At 43.6% G+C, this 20,112-nt stretch overlaps 2 protein-coding genes across 7 annotated transcripts; both read left to right on the top strand.

Annotated features, from left to right (window-relative positions):
- Nucleotides 1–67: 67 nt before the first annotated feature.
- TMEM231 (transmembrane protein 231) lies at nucleotides 68–5,343 on the top strand. 2 transcript variants are annotated; one of them, XM_053952548.1, is made up of 7 exons: nucleotides 68–253; nucleotides 330–499; nucleotides 1,522–1,650; nucleotides 3,009–3,152; nucleotides 3,436–3,517; nucleotides 3,645–3,750; nucleotides 4,664–5,343. In XM_053952548.1, the coding sequence occupies exons 1-7, from the start codon at nucleotides 112–114 to the stop codon at nucleotides 4,851–4,853; spliced, it is 963 nt and encodes a 320-aa protein (XP_053808523.1). In that variant the 5' UTR covers nucleotides 68–111; the 3' UTR covers nucleotides 4,854–5,343. The 2 variants fall into 2 exon arrangements, with proteins under 2 accessions (XP_053808523.1, XP_053808522.1); XM_053952547.1 differs by lacking the exon at nucleotides 4,664–5,343 and having other exon boundaries at nucleotides 3,663–3,843.
- Nucleotides 4,868–16,071, top strand: LOC128793401 (carbohydrate sulfotransferase 5-like). Of its 5 annotated transcripts, XM_053952535.1 has the most exons (5): nucleotides 7,433–7,961; nucleotides 8,417–8,568; nucleotides 9,796–9,927; nucleotides 11,267–11,406; nucleotides 14,582–16,071. In XM_053952535.1, exons 4-5 carry the CDS (start codon nucleotides 11,339–11,341, stop codon nucleotides 15,789–15,791), a joined length of 1,278 nt encoding a protein of 425 aa, XP_053808510.1. In that variant the 5' UTR covers nucleotides 7,433–7,961; nucleotides 8,417–8,568; nucleotides 9,796–9,927; nucleotides 11,267–11,338; the 3' UTR covers nucleotides 15,792–16,071. The 5 variants fall into 5 exon arrangements, with proteins under 5 accessions (XP_053808511.1, XP_053808510.1, XP_053808512.1 ...); XM_053952537.1 differs by lacking the exon at nucleotides 11,267–11,406; XM_053952538.1 differs by lacking the exons at nucleotides 9,796–9,927; nucleotides 11,267–11,406.
- The last annotated feature ends 4,041 nt before the right edge of the window (nucleotides 16,072–20,112 follow it).

Below are 20,112 nucleotides of genomic sequence, written 5' to 3' on the forward strand. Positions count from 1 at the left end.
GCTTCTCGTCAGTCCGAGGTTCCGCCCAGTGCAGCGCTCAAGGCGCGGGCGGGGACGGCCGGTGAGAGCGTGGGGAGGGTTGGTGCTTGCGGGCACTGGGGGCTGCTCGCCATGGCTGGCGTGGAGCTGTTCTCGCATCCCGCGCTGTACACGCGCTACCGGGCTGGATTCTGCTCCGCCGCGGCACTGGCGCTGTTGCTCATCACGGCGCTCACCTATGTGCCGCCGCTGCTGGTGGCCTACCGGAGCCACGGTGAGCGCCACTGGACCCCACGCGGCCCGACTGGGCCTGCTGCAGTCCTGAAACCTCGTGCTGTTTCTGCCCTCAGGTTTCTGGCTGAAGCAGAGCGCGTACCTGGAGCAGCCCACTGTTCGTTTCCGGTACGAGGCTCTCTTCGTCGCCACCATCGGGTCCGGCCCGGGCAGCTTCTTGGCGTGGAGCACATTCCCAGCGTTCAACAGGCTCCAGGAGGACCGGCTCCGAGTCCCTCTCCTGTCGGTAGGCTTGCCCGGGGCGGCCCGGCAACAGCGGCTAGAAGCGAGGCTGCAGAGTGGAGCCAGTGGACCGGCAGCCGGCTCAGGGCACGAGTGCTGATGGCGCTTTTGAGCGGGTGGCCCGTCAGGCACTGCTGCCTTCAGATAGCAGCAGCTTTATGTATGACCTTGTGCCTCACATCGGGATTTGCTGGATTTTTAATGAGTCCCGCTTCACTCCCTCTCAGTGTTACTGAATCATTGCATTACTTAGATTGGGAAAAGCCCGTAAGACCAAGTCCAGTTATTAATCAAGCCCTACCAATTTTGCCACTAAACCGTGTCCGTAAGCACCGCTGGTGGTTTGCGTGAACACAGGGGTTTACTTTCATCAAATTAGTTGTGCCCCTCTCCCCTTGCCACATGACTTACCATGATGTGGAGTTTGCAGGGTACCCCTGGATTTGGAAGTAGTTATGTCCCTTCAGAAGCATATGTCACTTTTCTTTCTGGGATTTCACAGTGGCAGTTATTTTTCTGTCTGCCTCTGTTACAAGCCCTGCTATATTTTGCAAGTAGCTGAAGTATTGGACACTCTGGCGCACAAGCATAGCAAGCCTTGGCTTACAGCCAGGAATCAGCATACAGAGGCCATTTAAGAGGCATACTACAGTGGCAGGAGGCACAAGCCTGACCATCAGTCATATATTTGCACTGTGTCTTACAGAAGATCCAGCACTAAGGCATGCTTTGTGGCATGTGCAAGGAAGATGGTTGGAATGGTGTAGGCAGAAAAGACCTTGAAGTAAACTTTCCCTCCCTGGAGGGGTGTATGAGACCTTGTATAACAGACAACAGTGTTGGCTTTTTATTTGTCTCTAGTCCTCTGTCTGTAAATAGTCAAGTAGCGTTTTATTGCATTCCTTACTATGCAGTTTATTTGCTTCCTTGGTATGTGCGTGCTGCACTTGTAGGGTCCCCTGGGGTTTTACTTTTTTTGTTTTTCTTTCTAACAGAAATTCCTGTCTTTAAAAAAAATTTGTTTAGACTAGAGAAGAAGACAAAAATCAAGATGGCAAAATGGATGAGTTGCATTTTAAACTGGAACTTCCATTACAACCAACAGAGCATGTAGTCGGCGTTCAGCTGATTCTACTCTTTTCCTACCAGCTTTATGTGAGCATTTTTAGTTTTGTTTGTTGTGATGTATAGACCCATTGTAAAATTCCAGTAGTGGTTATACAAAAGATGGAAAGAAACCTTCCACATTTGAAATTCCTATCTAAAATATGTATTTTACTGAAAAATATTTAATTTTCTCCACCTCTGCTGTGTCATTCCTAGTCTAGCTCTCTTGCATATTTGGATACACTTTATTAGGGGTTGTTTTTTTTTAATATATATTTTTAAGCTCTATATTCTCTTGGGCTGTAGTGCACCATAGAGGACAGAAATGTGCAACAATGAGTATCAGCGTGGGTGGCACCTGAAAATAACTGAGAGTCTTGCCATAGACAGAAGGATGTGTATTCCTACAGACTGCTGTGTCTTAACCAGTTCATTTTTTGAGGTGGAGAGTCAGGCTGTTGCAGCAGCCTAAAAGTCCTTAGATTTTGCTTAGCAGCTCTTGAAGCATCGGTAATCACCTGCCAGGATCTTCTCTATCTTGTAACTGGGACGGGGAAGTGTTATAGGAAGACAAGACAATGCAATTCTGCTGCCATTGTACCTCAAATGGCAGTGCAATTAATACCTAAAGCAAAGAGTAAACCACCGGTGCACAGAGAACCCAGGGATACATCTGAAAGGAGCAATAATACAGAGCTGCGTTGGGTGCAGCCACACAGACAAAAAGTTGTTTGCCTAGGGAGATTAGGCTGTTTCTTGAGAGAGTCTTTCTGATTGCAGATGGACAAGCTTAGCAAGTATAGCTATGTGGTGTAGAAAACATTCTTAAGCCTGAGGCCCAGAATAAAGGCCCAACAGTCCTAGATTTGGGCTGAAGTATTTGGTCAGGTATTAGTATCGCAGAGAGTTACGATATTCGGAGCGCTTTTTTTATCCCACTGTAAATGTGGAAATTTTCCTTCAGACTGAATGGTAGATAAGAACTAAGGACCTACCTTCTTTATTTGGTTCTTGTTGCAGAGTGCAAGTCCTTGATTTTGACTGCTGAGTTTTTTTAAAGTGTGTCTTCAATGAATGTGTTTAGTCACCTTGCTGCTTTTTACATGTTATGGCTAGTCAAAACTTTCTGTCATTGGCCACAGACATTGGACTTCACTGAATTTCCCGTGGAACTTTGTTGAGTTAATAAAGTTAGTTAACTGTTAACTAAGGTAGTTCACTTTTTTTAAAAAATGGTATTTTTTATTTGATGGTCTCTTGTTTAGACTAAGGTGATGATCTGAAATTTGGGAGTCCTAGAAAAATCAAATCAATATAGAAAAACGTGTAGATACCAAGAGGTAGAAAAGTGTGTTGTGTCCCTCCTCCCCCTGCTAAATTTTCCTTTTTTGTGTTCACTATTTCAGAGAATGTCAACATTTGTGATGCAGAGCATGGCTTTTCTTCAGTTTTTTTCTCCTGTGCCAGGGTCTCAGCTCTATGTGAATGGAGACTTGAAATTAAACCAGAGGCAATTACTTAACCACTGTGGACTGGATACCAGATACAATGTGAGGAAATGTTTTTCCCTTCCCCATCAAATCATTCCCCCCCTCTTAATCCTCCCAGCATCCTAGGTGACACCCTAATTGTTTGTACTACTGCACAGAGTGAACTGTAAGACTTTGGAACTGGTGTTTTCTTGTTATGACTGCAAGAGGGAAGAGGTTTTTCTGCCAAGATGTTCAATCTGATGTTTATGTTCATTCCTCGAAGGGCACGGTTACTTTGTGTAAGAAACTCAGTAGTCTGGAAGACTGGACGAATAATTAAAGTGTCTCCTTGTTGTAACAGGTGTCTGTGGTCAATGGCACAAGTCCTTTTGCAAGTGACTATGATCTAGCAAACGTCATTGGAGCGTATCGGGATAGAAATGGTAAGCCTGAATGTGTAGCTACAGGACAGTAGTAGTTAGCATACTGGCAGCTGTTTTGCGAGGTATATGACTTCTGTATTAATACCTAAAAGCCCCTCAACCTGGACATTTCCTTTCTCCATTATAGTGACAACAGTCTTTTCAGATCCCAGCCCTGTTTGGATGACTGGAAGAGCAACGGATATGCCATTTGTCATTAATGCCACCATTCATTACCCAGTGGAAGTTATCTTATATCCTTCAAAAACTGCACAAACTGTGACATAACAGGGTTATATTATTTGAGCCTCCACCACATGCAGGCCAAATGAAGATGTTTTCTCTTAGATGTGTTGCCAAACTTTTTTTAAGCTAAGCAAATGCTACAGTACTGGAGTTGATGAAATACCTATTTGTCCCTTCCTTCAGATGATTGTGCCTTCATAGCCACTTTTTGCCTTTCTTTATTGGGAACCTGTGTTGCTTTTCAGCTTTGCTAAAAAGGCCTTTAAAGCAGTTCTTTAAAGTTCTTCTTTAAAGCAGTTAGCTATTCTCAGGGAATATTTGTAGTACATCTTGCTTTGGTTCTGCAGTACCTGCTATCCCAGTCTGTCACAGATGCCACTCACAAAGCATGATACTGTAGTCTGTGACCTAAAGCAAATGATTAGAAATCTGTAGGTAAGATCATCTCACCAAATAATAACTCCTGCAGAGGGAAATTGTTACATCTGTCCATGTGCAGACAGACCGTAATTTTTTTATTTTGAAAAAGTAATTCTTTGTTCGTTAGGTTCTTCATTCTTTTTCTTAGACAAGAACAAGTCTGCATTTAGAAGAATCTGTATGGAGCACGCTTTTAACAAGATTTGTTTGCCTGCCTGAATATTAACAATAAGTACTTCCTGATGACTCAGGCACAAAGTAGGTACTTTACCCAGAATTGATTTAAATGTCTTCTAGGAGAGACGTTCTCTCCAGCTTTACCATGGTTACCTACCATGGTAGAAGGCTTTTAGGTGTTTCTGTGGTTCAGAGGCTTAGCATTTGTGACACAAAACAATGTATTAACAAGGTTTGTGCCTTTCTGCCTATGAGTTTCCTTGTTTAGATATTGCAATGGTAGCATCAGAAGGTTCTCTATTAACACTCCTTGACTTTCCTTAAATATCAGCCAGGATTTTGGGAAATTATTAAATTTGCCTGGATCCAGTACGTCAGCATCCTCCTTATCTTTCTTTGGGTGTTTGGTAGGATTAAGACGTTTTTGTTCCAGAATCAGGTGTTGACTACAATTCCAGTATCACCAGTTCTGCCTGTATCTCCAGTACTATCCTACAAACAGCACCAGTCCTGAAGAGATGCCTGAGAACACTTCATAGAAATGCCATTCAGAAATAGTTACCTGATTTTATTCTCTATACACTTCTTACTTCAGAAGATCAGAATTTTGTAAGTATGTTCCAAGTATGCTCTGTTTGTGCTTCCTTTTTTAAATATATGTTCATTCATTTAATTTCTTTAGGAACGCTGCTTTGGAGCTGGAAAAGTTTATATTTTTGACAGCAAAAAAGAGCCTAGTTGTTTTTTTGCAACTGAAACATGCCTCAAAAACCACCTTGAAAACTGAAAATAATATGCCGAAAGTAACAACATTAACTATTTTTACTTCTTGTGAATCAATTCACTGCAGTCTTAGAGCTGTCAAGAGTTATTTGTACATGCATTTATGTGCACTATGAAGTGAAAAACAGCATGGATGAATTAAGGTCGGATATGCACTTCTGTAACTGTGGCTATACATACTCAGCAATTTAATTATTAAATTGGATGATGAATAAATTCAAGGTTGATGTGAGGAATCAGGTTTTGGGCCATAGTGTGTGCAAAATTTGCACAACCATTTGCTACTGGTATTATTTCTGTAGCACCCAACCGTTAATTGTGAATTGTGAATAGTAAAACAGAGAATCCTTGTATCTATTGAAAGAAAACTAGCAAAAAAATCTACCAGGGAAGCCTCAGCGTTTCAAAGCAAGTGAATAATTACCTTCAGAGCTTAAATAGTTTAGAACAGATAAAAATTATAATCACCTAGTAGCCATTGAAAGACTCTGTCCCTCATTCTTGATGGTGGTGGTCATAGGGAAGCGTATTTTATCTTCCTTTTCTGGGCTTACTTTTTATGCTAGACAAGCTTACAAGAGAAAACAACAAAATTTCCATTATGTTTTCAGTTTTGTATTAAAGAATTAATTCTAGCAAAGCAGTGTTATGGCAGGACAGAATTTAAAAAAATTATAGATGCTAGAATTCTGAAAAAAATTCCAAGTGGCTTTGGTTCTCTTGAACTATTAAGACACAGTGCAGCTATGAAATATGAAAGAGCAGCCTAGCAGTATGCCACCTTTTGGCCATTGTCCTCTAGAATTCAACATCCTGGCAGTTAGGAGAGCTACCTTTTCCAGAAAACTCCTGTTTGCTCTTGGATCTTTGAAGTCTCTATGTGGCAGCGTAGGGCTACTGATAACTGGCTTCGTATCAACATCTCCAGAGTCAAAGCAACTGTCTGCTGCTTTTTTGTGCTTCTAGCCACTGCACAGCATGAACGAAGGGGGCTGTGAGCTTGTTTCCCCCATATCTCAAGCTGGTGTACATTTGGTACGCTCTCCCTTGCAGCAGTAACGGTGCTTGTGTGACTGCGTGAGTTAATTCAGGGAGTTAATTATGGTGAAGATGATCTTTATAATCACTTTTTTAGACAAGTCAGTTCCCTGACTGAACTTGGTAGGTATTGGCACAAGCATTAAGGTGGACATGAGCAAGGGGCGGAAATCTCTGGAGAGACCACAGGACTGCAATTTAAGGGTTTGAATGTTCTACTCCCACAAAAATGGAATGCGTAAGAATCTTCCTCCAAGCTGAACAGAAGTCTGTTTAGGTGGTAACAAAAACATGGAAGAGACTCATGCTCGAAAGCCACAGTACTGGGAGACTCCTTTAATCCCTCTCTCACTTTTCTCTCCTGTTGTAGCCTTTCACATTAAGTTAGAACAACTGATGCTGCTGAGAACAACAGTTCAGTGAATGCATGTGAAATAAGAAATGGAGATCAGGTCTAGTTCCAGAAATACGGAGAAAAATGTCCTTAACATTCTCTTTTCCTTTAGATGGAGAAAACTGGAAAAAATCCTCTACAGTAATGTAAGCAAAGAACTATATACATTAAGAAGAGGCAATCAAAAGAGTTATTTACTTGCAGGTGGCATGTAATTGCTTAATATGACCTGAAGACATACCTCCGTTTCTTGTCAAAGAGGTGTTTCATGACTGGGACTAATAACTGAATGCAGGGTAAAAGGAGCCGTAAAGGCACATGTTACCACAGCAGGGAAAAAAACCCCTGTGATCGCTCTGCTGTGGTCACTTCCTGGATGACTTTTTCTACTGACCGTAGTTCTTGGTTCATAGTTCTGACTCCTTTCTCGAGCTTGAAGAGATAGTCTACTTTTTTAAGTAACCAAGCAATAGAAAAAAAGCAAGATTTTATAGCTTAAGCAACAAACTGAACTACACTGGAAAAATATATACCTGGGAATCCACTGCAGCCAGCATTAGAAGAGGTTTAGGAAGGAAGAGCCTTTCTCAGAAAGCTATCTGCAAGGACTCTTCCTTCAGCTTGCTAAGCAACACAAAAAGTCAAGACCACTACCATGCACCACAGTGCTACTACACAGATCTTCTCTGTATACATATGACAGAGCAATCTGAATGTTCGTCATTGAGAAAGGACATGGTGGATCCCTAGGATTAATCAAGGTTCTGTAAGAAGGAAAAAGAAAGCAGCTTTAAGTTAGAAGAGCCATGCTTCGGGAGGGTTTTAAGAGGTAGAACTAGGAGAAAATAAACCACCTCGCTGCTTTTTAACTCACCAAGCCCGTTTTGCAGGGGGCAGGGGGCGTTATCCTCTCGTTCTACTCGCACGAGGCGAGCGGGACGCGGCCGCGCCGAGCTCTGTTCGCCTGGGAGTGCTCGGCGGGATGGAGGGAGGAGGCGGGGGCCGGGGGGAGGGGGCAGCTGCGACAGGAAGGCCCGAGGCACGCGGGACCCCGCGGAGGAGAGGTGGCGGGGCGCTGGCTGCTGCGGCGGCTAGGCGGAGTTGCCACGGGCCGGTTTCGGCGAGCCAGCCGGGATCCTGCGCAGCGGGCGCTTCCAGGACGCACGTGCCTGGCTGCGGGGCGGGCGCCACTGCCCCGCCGCGCCGGTCCCACTCGTGCTGGGCGGGGCAGGCCAGCGGACCGCCTCTGCCCGGCTGCGCCTTTGCCCGGGGATGCTCCGGGAGCGGGGCGGATCGGCTTCTTCTCGGGCTCCTCCCGCTGCCCCGGCGCCTCGGCCACGTCTGAAAGCGGTTCATTGTCTCTGTCGGCAGCTCGGAGCCACGGCGGTGGCGAGAGGCGGCGACAAGGTACGGGCAGGCTGATACGGGTGGGGGTGCGATTATTCCACAGGACTGGAAGTCCCGGTCAGACCTTTTTTTTTCCGGTCTCAAACAACGGTTCTTTAAAGGAGATGTTTTTGATCGGGTTACGTACGCCCCTGCTTGTGGCGGCGGACTAGCGCTAATACCAGTTGCGGCGGAGCCGATGTCGCACCGACAGAATGCGACAGAAAGCTGTCGAAAATCAGCCTGGTTATTTTAGGTGGGTTTTTTTTGGGGGGGGGGGGGGGGGGGGTTGGTTCCCCCCCCCCCCCTTTTCCTCTGCCCCCCCCCCCTTTTTTTTTTTTTTTTTCCCCTTTCTTTTCTTCCTTTTCCCTGGGGAACGTGGCTGATTGAGGTTAAAGTGGTTTCGTTTGTTGGAGTTAGATGAGAGAGTTTAGTGAACCCTTCCCATTTTTCTGTTGTGTCCTGCCTCGTTTTAGGTGAAGGTGACATGCTGATCGGAAGCATTTGTCAGTATTTCTTAGTTGCAACAGTTGCTTCAAGTGAGGCACACAGGGCGCACCTCTGCCCGGTCGTCCTCGGACTGTTTGAATTTGAGGACGCTATTGAGCCAGTGCAGACAGAGTCTCAAGTAAGTGAATAGCATTCAGTCACTGCTGGTGTCTCTTTGTCAGGCCAGTTTTGCCATGGTAAAAATTCCTAACAAAAGCTGCAACTAAGCAGACCTCGTTTCTTGAACACTAGTAATTCTAGTAGCTGAAAGCACTTTGTGATCTTCAGCTGCAGTGCATAGAGAAATAGGCATTATAGGGCTATGCTTTGACACGGCCATTTGCTTAGGCTGGCCAACTTTATCTAACTCCAAAAATATTTTAAATCTCCCAAAGGAAACTATATATATAATATAAATGTAAATTATAATGTAAATTATATATATTATAAATGTATACAATGTATTCATTGTATTATAAAGTCTTTAAGTGTAAAGATTTCCTGGAAGCAATTTTTCAAATCTCATTTACTACTAGATTCTAAGAAGAAGTATATTTCCAAAAGCTGAATGAACACTGTCACCTGAAATGCTACTTTATAATTATAATTATATAATATATATGATTATATAATATAAAATGATATTATAATTATAATTTATAATGTTATCATTCAGAATTACTACAGTACTTTTACTGTATTTTATTATTTTAGTTGCAGTTTCATTATTCTATTAAAAAAAATTAGGCTTATGAGTTTCAACTATTTAGTATTGGAAAGATTTTTAACTTTTAGGACTACCAGTGATTCTAGAACACACCCTCCAAAAAACTTTTTCTTTACCCATTCAAATACCAATCTGCATATTGTTGATACAGCAAGCTTTTGCCTTATGAAGATGTGTGATTTCTAGCTGGAGAAGATTACTGGAAAGTGATGTTTTGTCAGTGGGGTGACTTACTGCAAGAATTGCTAGTAATATTGGTGTTATATTATTCTTTGACCAGCTTTGTCATGTTCCAGCATTTTACTTTTTTGAGTAGCAAACTATGTTTCTAACATTAGCTCACAGAAGCCATTTTGGTGGTGATTGCATTGGTGCAATGTCTTATAGGTGAAGAACGCAGTGAGTAAATATGATGAGGAAAAGTAGACCTTCAGGTGATCTTAGCTCTATTTATCATGCCATGGACAAACATTTTCCTATAAATTCTATGAAATGCATGATGACATTTACCATTATCATTCTTTTTACAGTCAGTACTGCTGCATTTGGTGAATTTTAAGTACATAAGATATAATTACATTCATCTCGTATGATTGCTCTGAAAGGCCAGCATACAGGACAATCATTTTTTTTTTTTAGGTAACAAAAGGTTGTGCACGTAATCCAGCATTAGGTATTAATTTTTCAGTAGAAGAAATCAATCTGGGAAATCAACAGAATCACAGAATATCCTGAGCTGGAAGGGACCCACAACTGAGTACATTATTTGAGGTAATTTCTGTGTAATCTGTAACTTCTTTAAAGATGCTGCACAGACTGTTTAAAATGAAAGTATGCTGGAAATTTTCTCAGACAAAAAATGGCCAGGGAAGACTTTGACAAAGACAGCTAAGATTCAGTTGCTCAGAAGTCATTGTAGGGGAGCAGGTATTTGTAATTTTTCACTCCAATGTTTTTGCTTTAATCCAGCCTGGTTTTTCAGTATTCCCACAAAAGACCCAGACTTATTTGTTCTAAGAGAGTGTCTCATCCCAGCCTTTTGTCCAAAGCTCAAAGAGAGAGCATGTTCCTTGACAGTCTCTAATATGAGACACTCTTTCTGTCTTTCTACAGTCTTTTTAATATCCCAGAAAACAAAAAACAAACAAACCAAAAAAAAAAAAAAAAAAAAAGCAGTTTAATAAGAGGGTCTTTTTTAGCTGTGAAGTTAGTTTTTGCTACTTTATTAAGTCTCTTCAGGTTGAATTCTGTGCTGAAAGCAAGTTACTAAGAAACCGTACTTCTTTCAGAGCTGACCTGAAAAGATCTGATTACTCCAGATCTTTTTTGTGTAATTCCAACATTACATGTCTTATGTGACAAACAAATAAAAGTCCCTGGAAGCAAGAGCTAAATTATCATCCAGTGGACAATTTCTTTCTTTGTCTTCTGCCTTTCTGGGTCTGAAAAGTGCTCATCTTAGGAATGAGATCTTTTTGGAATCAATACTACTGCTGACTGTATTTTTACCCTGCTTGGTAAAACTGGATAGCTTTCTGTAATGTATCTAGTTTCTTGGCAAGCAGATACTAGTGGCCCTGCAGCTCAGCAGTCTATCAGAGACAGTTTAAGTCATGAAGAAAATGATTGCTCTGTTGGCCAGTTTGTATAATTAATTTCCTTTGGACAATACATAAGAATAGTTATTGTGGAACTGTCCCAGGGTTCATCTAGTCCAGGATCTTGTTTCCATTAGTAGCTGTTAGCAGGGAAGCCCAGGAACAGAGCTTGATTCGGGACTGGCAACTGAACTATATAAGCTAATGCTTTTCAGATCACATTTTGAAAATTTTCATTGCCCTGTGAAGAGATGATTGTACATCAAGAATTTGAGAGACTTCTGATTATTCTCTTTACCAGAGCTCTCCTTTAAGAAATGGTATCACCAAAGAAGTACTACTACTATCACAGAAAAGGAATAACAGTGTAACTGTCAGTAAAATAACTTACACTAAGGAGTATTCATTATTTACAGAAGCACATATTGTGATGCCACTGAGTGTTGTCATACTTGAGTCTCAGCTGAGAGATGTGAGAGGCCCGTTACAGCCTGTTTTTCTGCTTGTTGTAGCTCCCTTGCCACTTGGGGTCAAGTCTGATTTTGTCAGCGAGATGGCAGCTGAAGTGGCAGTAATGCTAGAACATGTGGCCCCTCTGCTGCTTCTCCTTTTCCCCCTCCGTGTTTGCAGTTGGCAGGCATGCTATAGTCAGGTAGGTGCAGCTACGAGGAAGCACTTATGTGGAACAAAGCAGGATAAAAGGAGGTGTAACAAACCCCAGTTTTGCTTTCAGGAGGGGAGCTTGGGGTGGGCAGGTGGTGCCACTGAGCTGTTGGTGGAGGAGGAGGGCACTATCAGAAAGAGGCAATGCGAAGCAAGTCACAGACTAGTGTTTCAGTGTGCAGCTTCAGTGTGCAGTTTTGGCATATTGCCTTTCTGTGCTGAAAGAGCAAGCTTGCCTAACAGCACCATCTGGTGAGTCCTGCAGTGGAATAGCTAGAGGATCAGAAGTAGCCTGTATCGCAAGGTCCTGTTCCTCACATTTGGAATTGTAGAATCATTTAGGTTGGAAAAGACCTTTAAGATCATGAAGTCCAACCATTAATACAACAATACCAAGTCCACAACTAAGGCAATGATATAATGTAATCTATTCAGTAGATTTATAAATATGTGTGTACATATTCAGCAGCAACTCTATGAGAAGGTTATTTTATGGGCTTTTCAACAGCTGCTTTCTGCCTCAGCTAAAGTTCATCAAAAATCACAGAAGAGCTTGTTGGGTTAAAAGAAATTGTACTTCAAGGGAATGCAAGTTTAACCCGGGCTAAAATCACCTTAACTGCAGAATGCGATTGCAAACGGTAAATGGTTGTTCACATGAAAACAGAATTACACATGCCCAGCAAGAGAAGTGCAGAAATAAAGGGCACTGTTTACAGAGAAAGTGGTGTATTTGGCCTTTTGCACTGGAAGCCACACAAGAGAATACTTTTACAGATGCTGTATTTTGTTGTGTAAGTATGCTTTTTCTTTGGTGGTGTCTACGTGTGTGTATATTCCTTAGAAACATTCCAACTTTTCCAAAAGGGTAGAAAATTAATCTTAAATATAGAAAACTGGTGTCTACTTAGTGTTTTACTTTGGTATTGCACTTTTTTTTCTTGCAGTTTCTATCATACTGAAGTGTAGGGAAATACTTCAGCTATAGTCATTTGATGTTATTTGCAGTGCTTGAGGCTGATTAGTTCAGATACATGTTGTGGACTAATACTCATGTTTTCTGTTTTTTTTTCATTGGCACAGTGTTGTCTGCCGCACTACTTGTGTGGGAACTGGAGCAAGGAGAGGTCTGAGAGAGTCGAGGCAAAAGTGAATGTAAAAACCAGTTTTTGGCTTTTATTTCTCAGTCTCTCACATTCTGCTAATAACATGTAAAGAGCAGTTAGCGTCGCAGCTCTGCAGCATGATTAGAGTGGAGCAACAGTTCTGCGTAACTAGAGTAGAAACACATTAATTCTTTAAAAAGCGTAATTGAGTCTCTGAAAGCTACATAATAAGTGAGACTGCAAGGAGCTGCAGAATGCAGTCTTAGTGTAGATAATGACTCACTTTTTGCACTCAAGAAAAAGATCCGAGATAGTTTTGTCTGGCTGACTTTCAGGCATAGAGCCTGTTTCAAGAAAAATCTTTCAATTAGCAAATGCAACTGTACCTTGACTTCAGCTTAGATTCTTTCATCCCCTCTGTTTGGTGAAGTGTCAATGCAGGCTGCTGGATTGCTGGTGATCCTCACAGCACAGAGAAACTTATAGATGCTTCTGGAGATATAATATGCAAAATTTCAGTATTTGAACAAGGCAGATTTTATCTATGAAGAATGGCCAAGCTGAATTAAACTGTGGATTTATCTATCTGCACTTGTGCCTGAGAGAAGCAAGTAGTGGACTGCTAAGGAGGAAGTTAAGTAATACATTAAGCCTTGTTTCTCGTAGCGTGTCACTGCAATACAGGCATATACCACGGGCTATCCACAGTTTAGGGAATTGCTAAGCCATTGGCTGTAGCCTCATTTTTGCCTTTAACAGTCCTTGGAAGGCTTTTCTTCCATTACTTACTTCTGAATCAATGTAATTATTTGTTGAACTCCTGTATACTTTTGCTGCTACAGAATTTTGAAGCAGAGTTTCACATTTTTAATATGCAGTGTACATAAAAGTTTTGTAATGGGTGATCATTTAATTCAATTGAATTTATTATGTCAAATGAATATGTATCTATGTTTACTAGTCTGCATGATTTTCTTTCAAGAGTTCAGAGTGTGTTGAAAAACGTGTCTTTCACTGTAACAAGAAAAAAATTGTAATTGCAAACTGTAAATGCAGCTAGATAACAAATACGTGTATGTAGAACTTTTGAGATGATCTGTGTACAGGAGGAGTCTTACTTTCCTAAAACCTTGCCTGCTAACATTTACTGCCTGCTTACAAGTGGAATCTGCATGAGTGAGAGCACAAAAGGGTAGGTGCCAAAAACCTCTAGTAAAAAGCTGTGGGGAGTGCATGTATCTTGAACTTTGACTGCAAAGTAAAGCAGAAATCCACTTGGGGTTGACATGCCTAAGATTTTCTAGGAGTTACATGCAGACAAATCTAGCTCCCAAACTTAGAATGCAGTTTGAATGCAAACTCAGAGTATTCAGTCTTGGAGTGTACGCACTCCAGACCAAAGATACATGTCAGCAGCTTTTTCATTTTATCATCTGTGGCCAGGTGTGGCTTCAGGTTGTGAGTTTTCATCCACCTTCTACCTTCTGCAGTTTGGAAAATAGAGGGTTGTGGACAAGCACCAATTGGTATAGCACCCTATGGCCACTGTAGGGTACAGCAGTCACATTAGATGATTTTTATTTCAGCACCCACAGCTACCGATGTTCGCATCCACTCCTTTTAGCGGATAGAAGTCCTTGTAATGTTAGATTGAAACAGAAATACAGTTGAGCAAGTCAGATTTTTTTTTTTTTAAGGACAATGTTTACCAGTATTCAAGTTGAGGGCCTTGTGTATTTTGTAGTTTTGTTTTGTTTTTTTTTAATCCAAGGGTTGAGCTGCATCAACCCAAGGTTTTCTTCAACATTGAACATTTACTTATTTGCTTATTTCTGCAGTGATCTTACTGTCACACATTACTTGCTTTTTTTTTCCCAACAGCTGTCACCTGCAGTGATCGAACCCAAGTGCAACTGATTAAGGAAGCACTTAATGCCACATACGTACATGCACATTTGAAGAAAGGTTTTACTAATGCAAGAGTTTGTATTGTCTAAGTTGTATTGTTATTGTGCCACAGGAGCAGTGGTTCACTAGTATTTCCCTTCTCTTTTTCAGCTTTTTTCATCGCACTTCCTCAGCGAGAATGGCAAGGATTCGGATTCCTAGCACAATTGTTATAATTTTTGTTGCGGTTCAGACTGGATTCTTACTCTTCATGTATGCCCGGTACAGTAGCTTCATGCCTCAGTCTGAGGAGAAACCATCAAAAGTCCACATACTTATTCTCTCCTCTTGGCGGTCGGGATCTTCTTTTGTCGGTCAACTTTTCAGCCAGCACCCGAGTGTCTTCTACCTGATGGAACCTGCATGGCACGTGTGGGTTACAATGTACCAGAACAGTGCCAAAGTCTTACACATGGCAGTGCGGGACTTAGTCAGGTCGGTCTTTCTGTGTGATATGTCTGTGTTTGATGCTTACATGCCTTGGAAAAGAAACTTATCCGATCTTTTCCAGTGGGCAGCAAGTCGGGCTCTGTGTTCAGCTCCTGCTTGTGACTCTTTTCAACGTACTGATATAACCAGTGAATTGGCATGCAAGACTCTTTGTGGACGGTATCCATTCAGCAAGGTAGAGGAAGCCTGTAAAACTTACAGCCATGTCGTCATCAAGGAAGTTCGATTCTTTGACTTGAAGGTCCTATACCCCCTCCTCACCGATCCATCCCTGAATCTCAAAATTATTCACCTCGTCCGTGACCCCAGGGCAGTCATTAAGTCACGGGAACAATCGGTCAAAGCATTAGCCCGTGACAATGGAATTGTCTTGAGTACCAATGGCACTAAAGTGGAAGATAGCAAATACAAAGTAATGCAAGAGGTTTGTAGAAGTCATGTTCAGATTTATGAAACAGCTACTCTAAAACCACCTAATTTCCTGAAAGATCGCTATTTAATGGTCCGTTTTGAAGATCTGGTAAGAGATCCATTATCAGAAATCTCAGAAATGTATAAATTTGCAGATCTTAGTTTGACTCCCAGGCTCAAAAGCTGGATCTATAATATCACACATGGACAGGGACCGGGGAAAAAAAAAGAGGCCTTCAAAATAACATCCCGAGATGCAGTTAGTGTTTCACAGGCCTGGAGAAATGTTCTTTCCTTTCAGAAAGTTAAGAAAATACAGGAAGTTTGCAAAGGTGCTATAAACATTCTTGGTTATCAGCTAGTGGATTCAGAAAAAGAACAAAGAGATCTGACATTGGATTTGGTGTTGCCAAGACGACAAAATCAATTCAGTTGGTCATCATTTAATCCAAAGAACTGAGACATTTTTGAGAGATCTGGGGAGGTGGGGCAGGGTAGATTTTTTGAATATTTCTATACTGTGCAGCATATAGTAATTGGAAAATCCTTGGCAGATGACTTTATCTTTTCGTCTACTCCTTTTCTGTTAATGTAAGAAGTTTGTTTTTTTTTTTTCTGAGGTTTTTTCATAGTAAAAAAAAAGGCAGCAAGATACTTGTCAGCTTGTTACTGTGCTGCTCAGAGCATTGTTTTAAGAATATAAGTTAAGCACTTTCTATTAAAAGATGGATTTTCAAAGATCTCTTTTTTTATTTGTAATAGTTCACTTTTTTTTTTCGTGCTTTAAGTATTTAAGAATCACAGTTCTTTGTTTGTACATATGGAACAAAGTGTATACTAAATTCCTTCTTGACTTTAAAGAAGAAAGTTGTTTTGCAGTTGTATTTTTTTTCCCAGATTTCTTTTGATGCTTTAAATTTTAACATATAAGTTTTCCAAAAGGTGGGACAACTGCAGCAGCTGTGTTGTAAAAGCCTTAAATGGGAACTTCATTTATTGATAGATTTCATAGTGGTTTCCTTGGAATGGCAGTGTTTACAATCAAATACTTGAATGCGATGTTTACTTGGAGTGCAAAGACTTGAAGAAACTATGAAGAAACTTTCATTGGAATCACAGTGGAAATAGCGTTTTGATGCTGTCCCTGTTGTGTTCTAATACTGTGGCACAGAATAAGTGCACACTTGCTCCTGCCACGCACTCCATACTGCTATCCTCTCTCTTAAGAACTACATGTAATTTATGAAGATCACTGAGAAATTTAGTAAGCCTTGAAAATTTGCATATCAATTATATTGCTGCATGGAAGTGATCCGTTCAACCAACTTTGATAGCAGACCAGAGACAGATGCTCGTGTACGGTTAGTGTTATGAACAGTTTCCAGGTGTTCCCCAGAAACGCGGGCAGGGCTTTCCTAGTTCCCATGGCAACACTAAAAGAAAACTACTAACTCTAGCTAGGTACCGATATTGAAATGCTAATTAGCTAATTGCTCTGTTTGTTTTCTCTAAACTACCTGGGGACAACCGGCCCCCCCACCCCTCCACGCTGCCACTCTGAGACTAACATGCAAATAGAAACCCCTTAGGATCATGGGAGTATTTTTAGGAGGGAAAAAAGAATATAAATCAGAAACTGAACACAGTAGAGGAGTCCAGGCAAATGCCCTAGCTGAGGAAGAGGGAAACACATCCCCTGATTGACTGTTAACTGTCGCCATCACCTAAGAAGGAACAGACTATATTAGGCTCTGAGAAGTAGGGTGATAGAGAGACAGCCCTGGTGCTGCCACCACGGAAGGGAAGGAGAGGGGACAGCTGTTGTTCTGGACTTCAGCAACAGACTCTGCGTGCCACGCCTCCTCATCCTCGGGCCACCAATGTGCCACAAGGGAAGAAGAAGGGACAGCTGCTGCTTAGGACTCCAGTGACAGACTCTGCACGCCTCCTTCCTTTCGGCTGCCTGGGAAAAGCTACGACCGCGGGGGCGAGCTCTGCGTCGAGCCCCCTGCCCAGCTGATCTTTTTAATAAAGAGGTGAACATTAATAAAGGCATTAGCCCTGTTCATTTCATAAAGGATAAAGTTAGTTGTGAGGAGGTATACAAACGAGCTACGTAGAAAAGATATTTTTCGGATTGGTGACATAAACAGAGCGTATTTGGACGTGTGGTTTTAGTTAGTGTTACTTGTTTGTTCTGTTTTGGTTGTGGAACTATTTCTTTCGGGGTTGTTTTTTTTTTTTTTTTTTTTTTTTTTTTTTTTTTGGTGTGTTTTAAATAAGGCTTGACACAGTACTCACAGTGAGTAGGACTCTTGTGTGATTTTTTTCTTTTTTTTAATTGTGGAAACATAAGTATAACGTGTTCTTTAGGTTATGAAATTGACGGGACTACGTTATTGGCTACTTACTAAATCTTGTAGTTGTGAGTAGGTTTTTGTAACTCTGATTTTGAAATCAAAGAAGAAAACTGAGGAGACGAAGGAGGTAGAGAAGTTATCTCCTTCTAGGACAGAAAGGTTTTAGCGCAGAAACTGCTGGGTCTAATGTGGCGCGGGGGTTTCCGTGCGCCGGCCGGGCCGGGCGCGGGGCTCGGCGGCAGGAGAGCGGCGAGCTGTGCGCGTGCGCGGGAGGCGCGCTGCCGCGGGGAGCCGAGCGGAGCCGAGCGGAGGTGAATGGAGCCGAGCGGAGCCGAACGGAGTCGAGCCGAGCGAGCGGCTCCGAGTTGAGCCGAGCCGAGCTGCGCCGAAGAGGCGAATCCAGCCGAGTCTAGCGGAGAACAGCCGAGTGTAGGCGAGGAGCCGAGCGGGGCCGAACCGAGCCGAGCTCCGCCGAGCGCAGCATCCCGAGCAGGGCGGGCCGCCGGGGCGGGCTCGGGGTGGATCGGCGCTCTCTGAGGCTCCCCCTCTTGTCCCTCTCTCTACCAATCCTTCTTCCTTTCTTCCTCCTTCCCGTATTCCCCTTCTTTCTCTCTCTATCCCTTAGTTCCCTCTCTCCCCAAAGCCGACCCCTTTCTCTCCCTTTTCGGTCTCCCCTCCCGTCCCCCCCTCTACCCTTCCTTCCTCCTCCCCGTATTCCTGTTCTTTGTCCGCGGACCCTCCCCTCCTCTCCCTCCCAAACCCGACCCCCACTGCCCTGTCCCTATCCCGCTCCTCCGTTCTATTCCTCTTCTCTCCCTCCTCTGTGCACCGTCCCTCTTCCCCGCTCCCGGCCTTTCCCTTGCCCTCCCGCTTTCCTCCACAGCCCGACCTCCCTCCATACGCTGTCTCACGCCCTGCTAGCCCTCCTCTCTTCCCGTCGCCCCGTTCCTTCTTTCCCCGCAGCCGCGGGGCCGGGGGCGCCGGAGAATAAAGCCCAGAGGGCCGGAGCCCGGCGCCCCTGCGCCCTTGCGGGAGTCCCCGCACGGGGCCGGAGGCTCTCGGCGGATCCCCCCGTGCCGGTCAAACCCCGCCCGACCTGCGGCTTTGCCGGCATCGCGCTGAGAGCGGCCCCCGCTCTGTGCCGTGCCGTCCGTGCCGCGTCCCCGCCGTCTCTGCCGCTCCCTCTCTCTGCCCCTCGCCCGTGACAGCGAGGCTGGGCAGGAGCTTCGACCCTTCTGGGGGCTGTCCCCCTTTCTTGTTGCGGCAGAGTCCCTTTCGGGGGGAATGTACATGTGGAAAGGAATGGAAGCAAGTGCTGGGCTGCTGTCCAGGGCAGTTAGACTCGTTCTGTGCCTTCTTTGGGGGCCAGGAAAAAGGGGTGAAGACTCGGGGCTCTGGTGTCATTTGGGGCACCCTAAGGTCCCTAGGAGAGGGACGCACGCTGCGGCGGAGGAGCAGGTGGGTGGTGAATGAGGGGGGGTCCTGCCGGGTGCCGTCCCCCCGAGGGACCCAAAGCTGCCCCAAAATGCACAGGAAGGGGGGTGTGTAGAATACTACTAAATCCTGGCAAATGTTTCGTTTTTATAGGTATTGGTAAAAATAGGAAAGTATTGCTAAATTCATTTGGAAAGAAACCCTCTCTCTATCCACTCATTTGTATCCAGGAATGTAGGAAACTCTGACTGGGCATGGGTAGTAGTTTTGAAAATAATGCCATAACGTTTTGATCTAGGAATGAACCAAGCAAGTGCCCTGAAACCATCAGAACAGCTGCAGGGGCTGAAGGGAATAGAAAGGGCGCTCTGGCACCTTTTGCCTCCATTCTCTGCCAGTCCCCAAAACGTGTCGCAGTCCCGTAAGAGGCGTTTGTCATCCAGACTGCCAAAATGAAGACCTGTAAAATCCTAGCTCTGCCTTTTGTTTAACGTGTTTTTACTTCATATTTATGTCATCACAGAAAGCAAGGAAAGGAGAAATGTGACTGGTTCCCACTATTGCTGTGTGCAGGCATTTTGAAAGGCTGGTGTACTTATGTTCTCTTTTTCCACTCCAAGCTTGACTTTTCCCCTCCTTTTTCGAGGTCTGCTGCTTTGGGTGTCCCAAGGAGGGCTGGGTTCCTCAGCAAGGGTCTTAGGAGCTGGTGCTGATTCTGCTTTTTCTGAAGGTGTATCAAAGTGTGCTTCCAAAATGACTATTTTGTCCACTGGAAAGCTTTCCCTCAATGACCATCAATGCATGTGCGTGTTTTAATCGTCTAACCAGACGGACTAAGAAAAGCCAACACCCCTAGTGGATTTCTGCTTGGTGTGTGTCTGTGAGAAGTGGGCTGTGTGCTGGACAGGGAGAGGCGCTGTTGGAGAGTGGCAACAGCGCCAGGTGTGAGCTGTGAGGATGATGAGGGCTCAGAGCAGCCCCAGGTGT

Source organism: Vidua chalybeata, chromosome 11, assembly GCF_026979565.1.
Source record: "Vidua chalybeata isolate OUT-0048 chromosome 11, bVidCha1 merged haplotype, whole genome shotgun sequence".
Taxonomy (NCBI): Eukaryota; Metazoa; Chordata; class Aves; order Passeriformes; family Viduidae; genus Vidua; species Vidua chalybeata.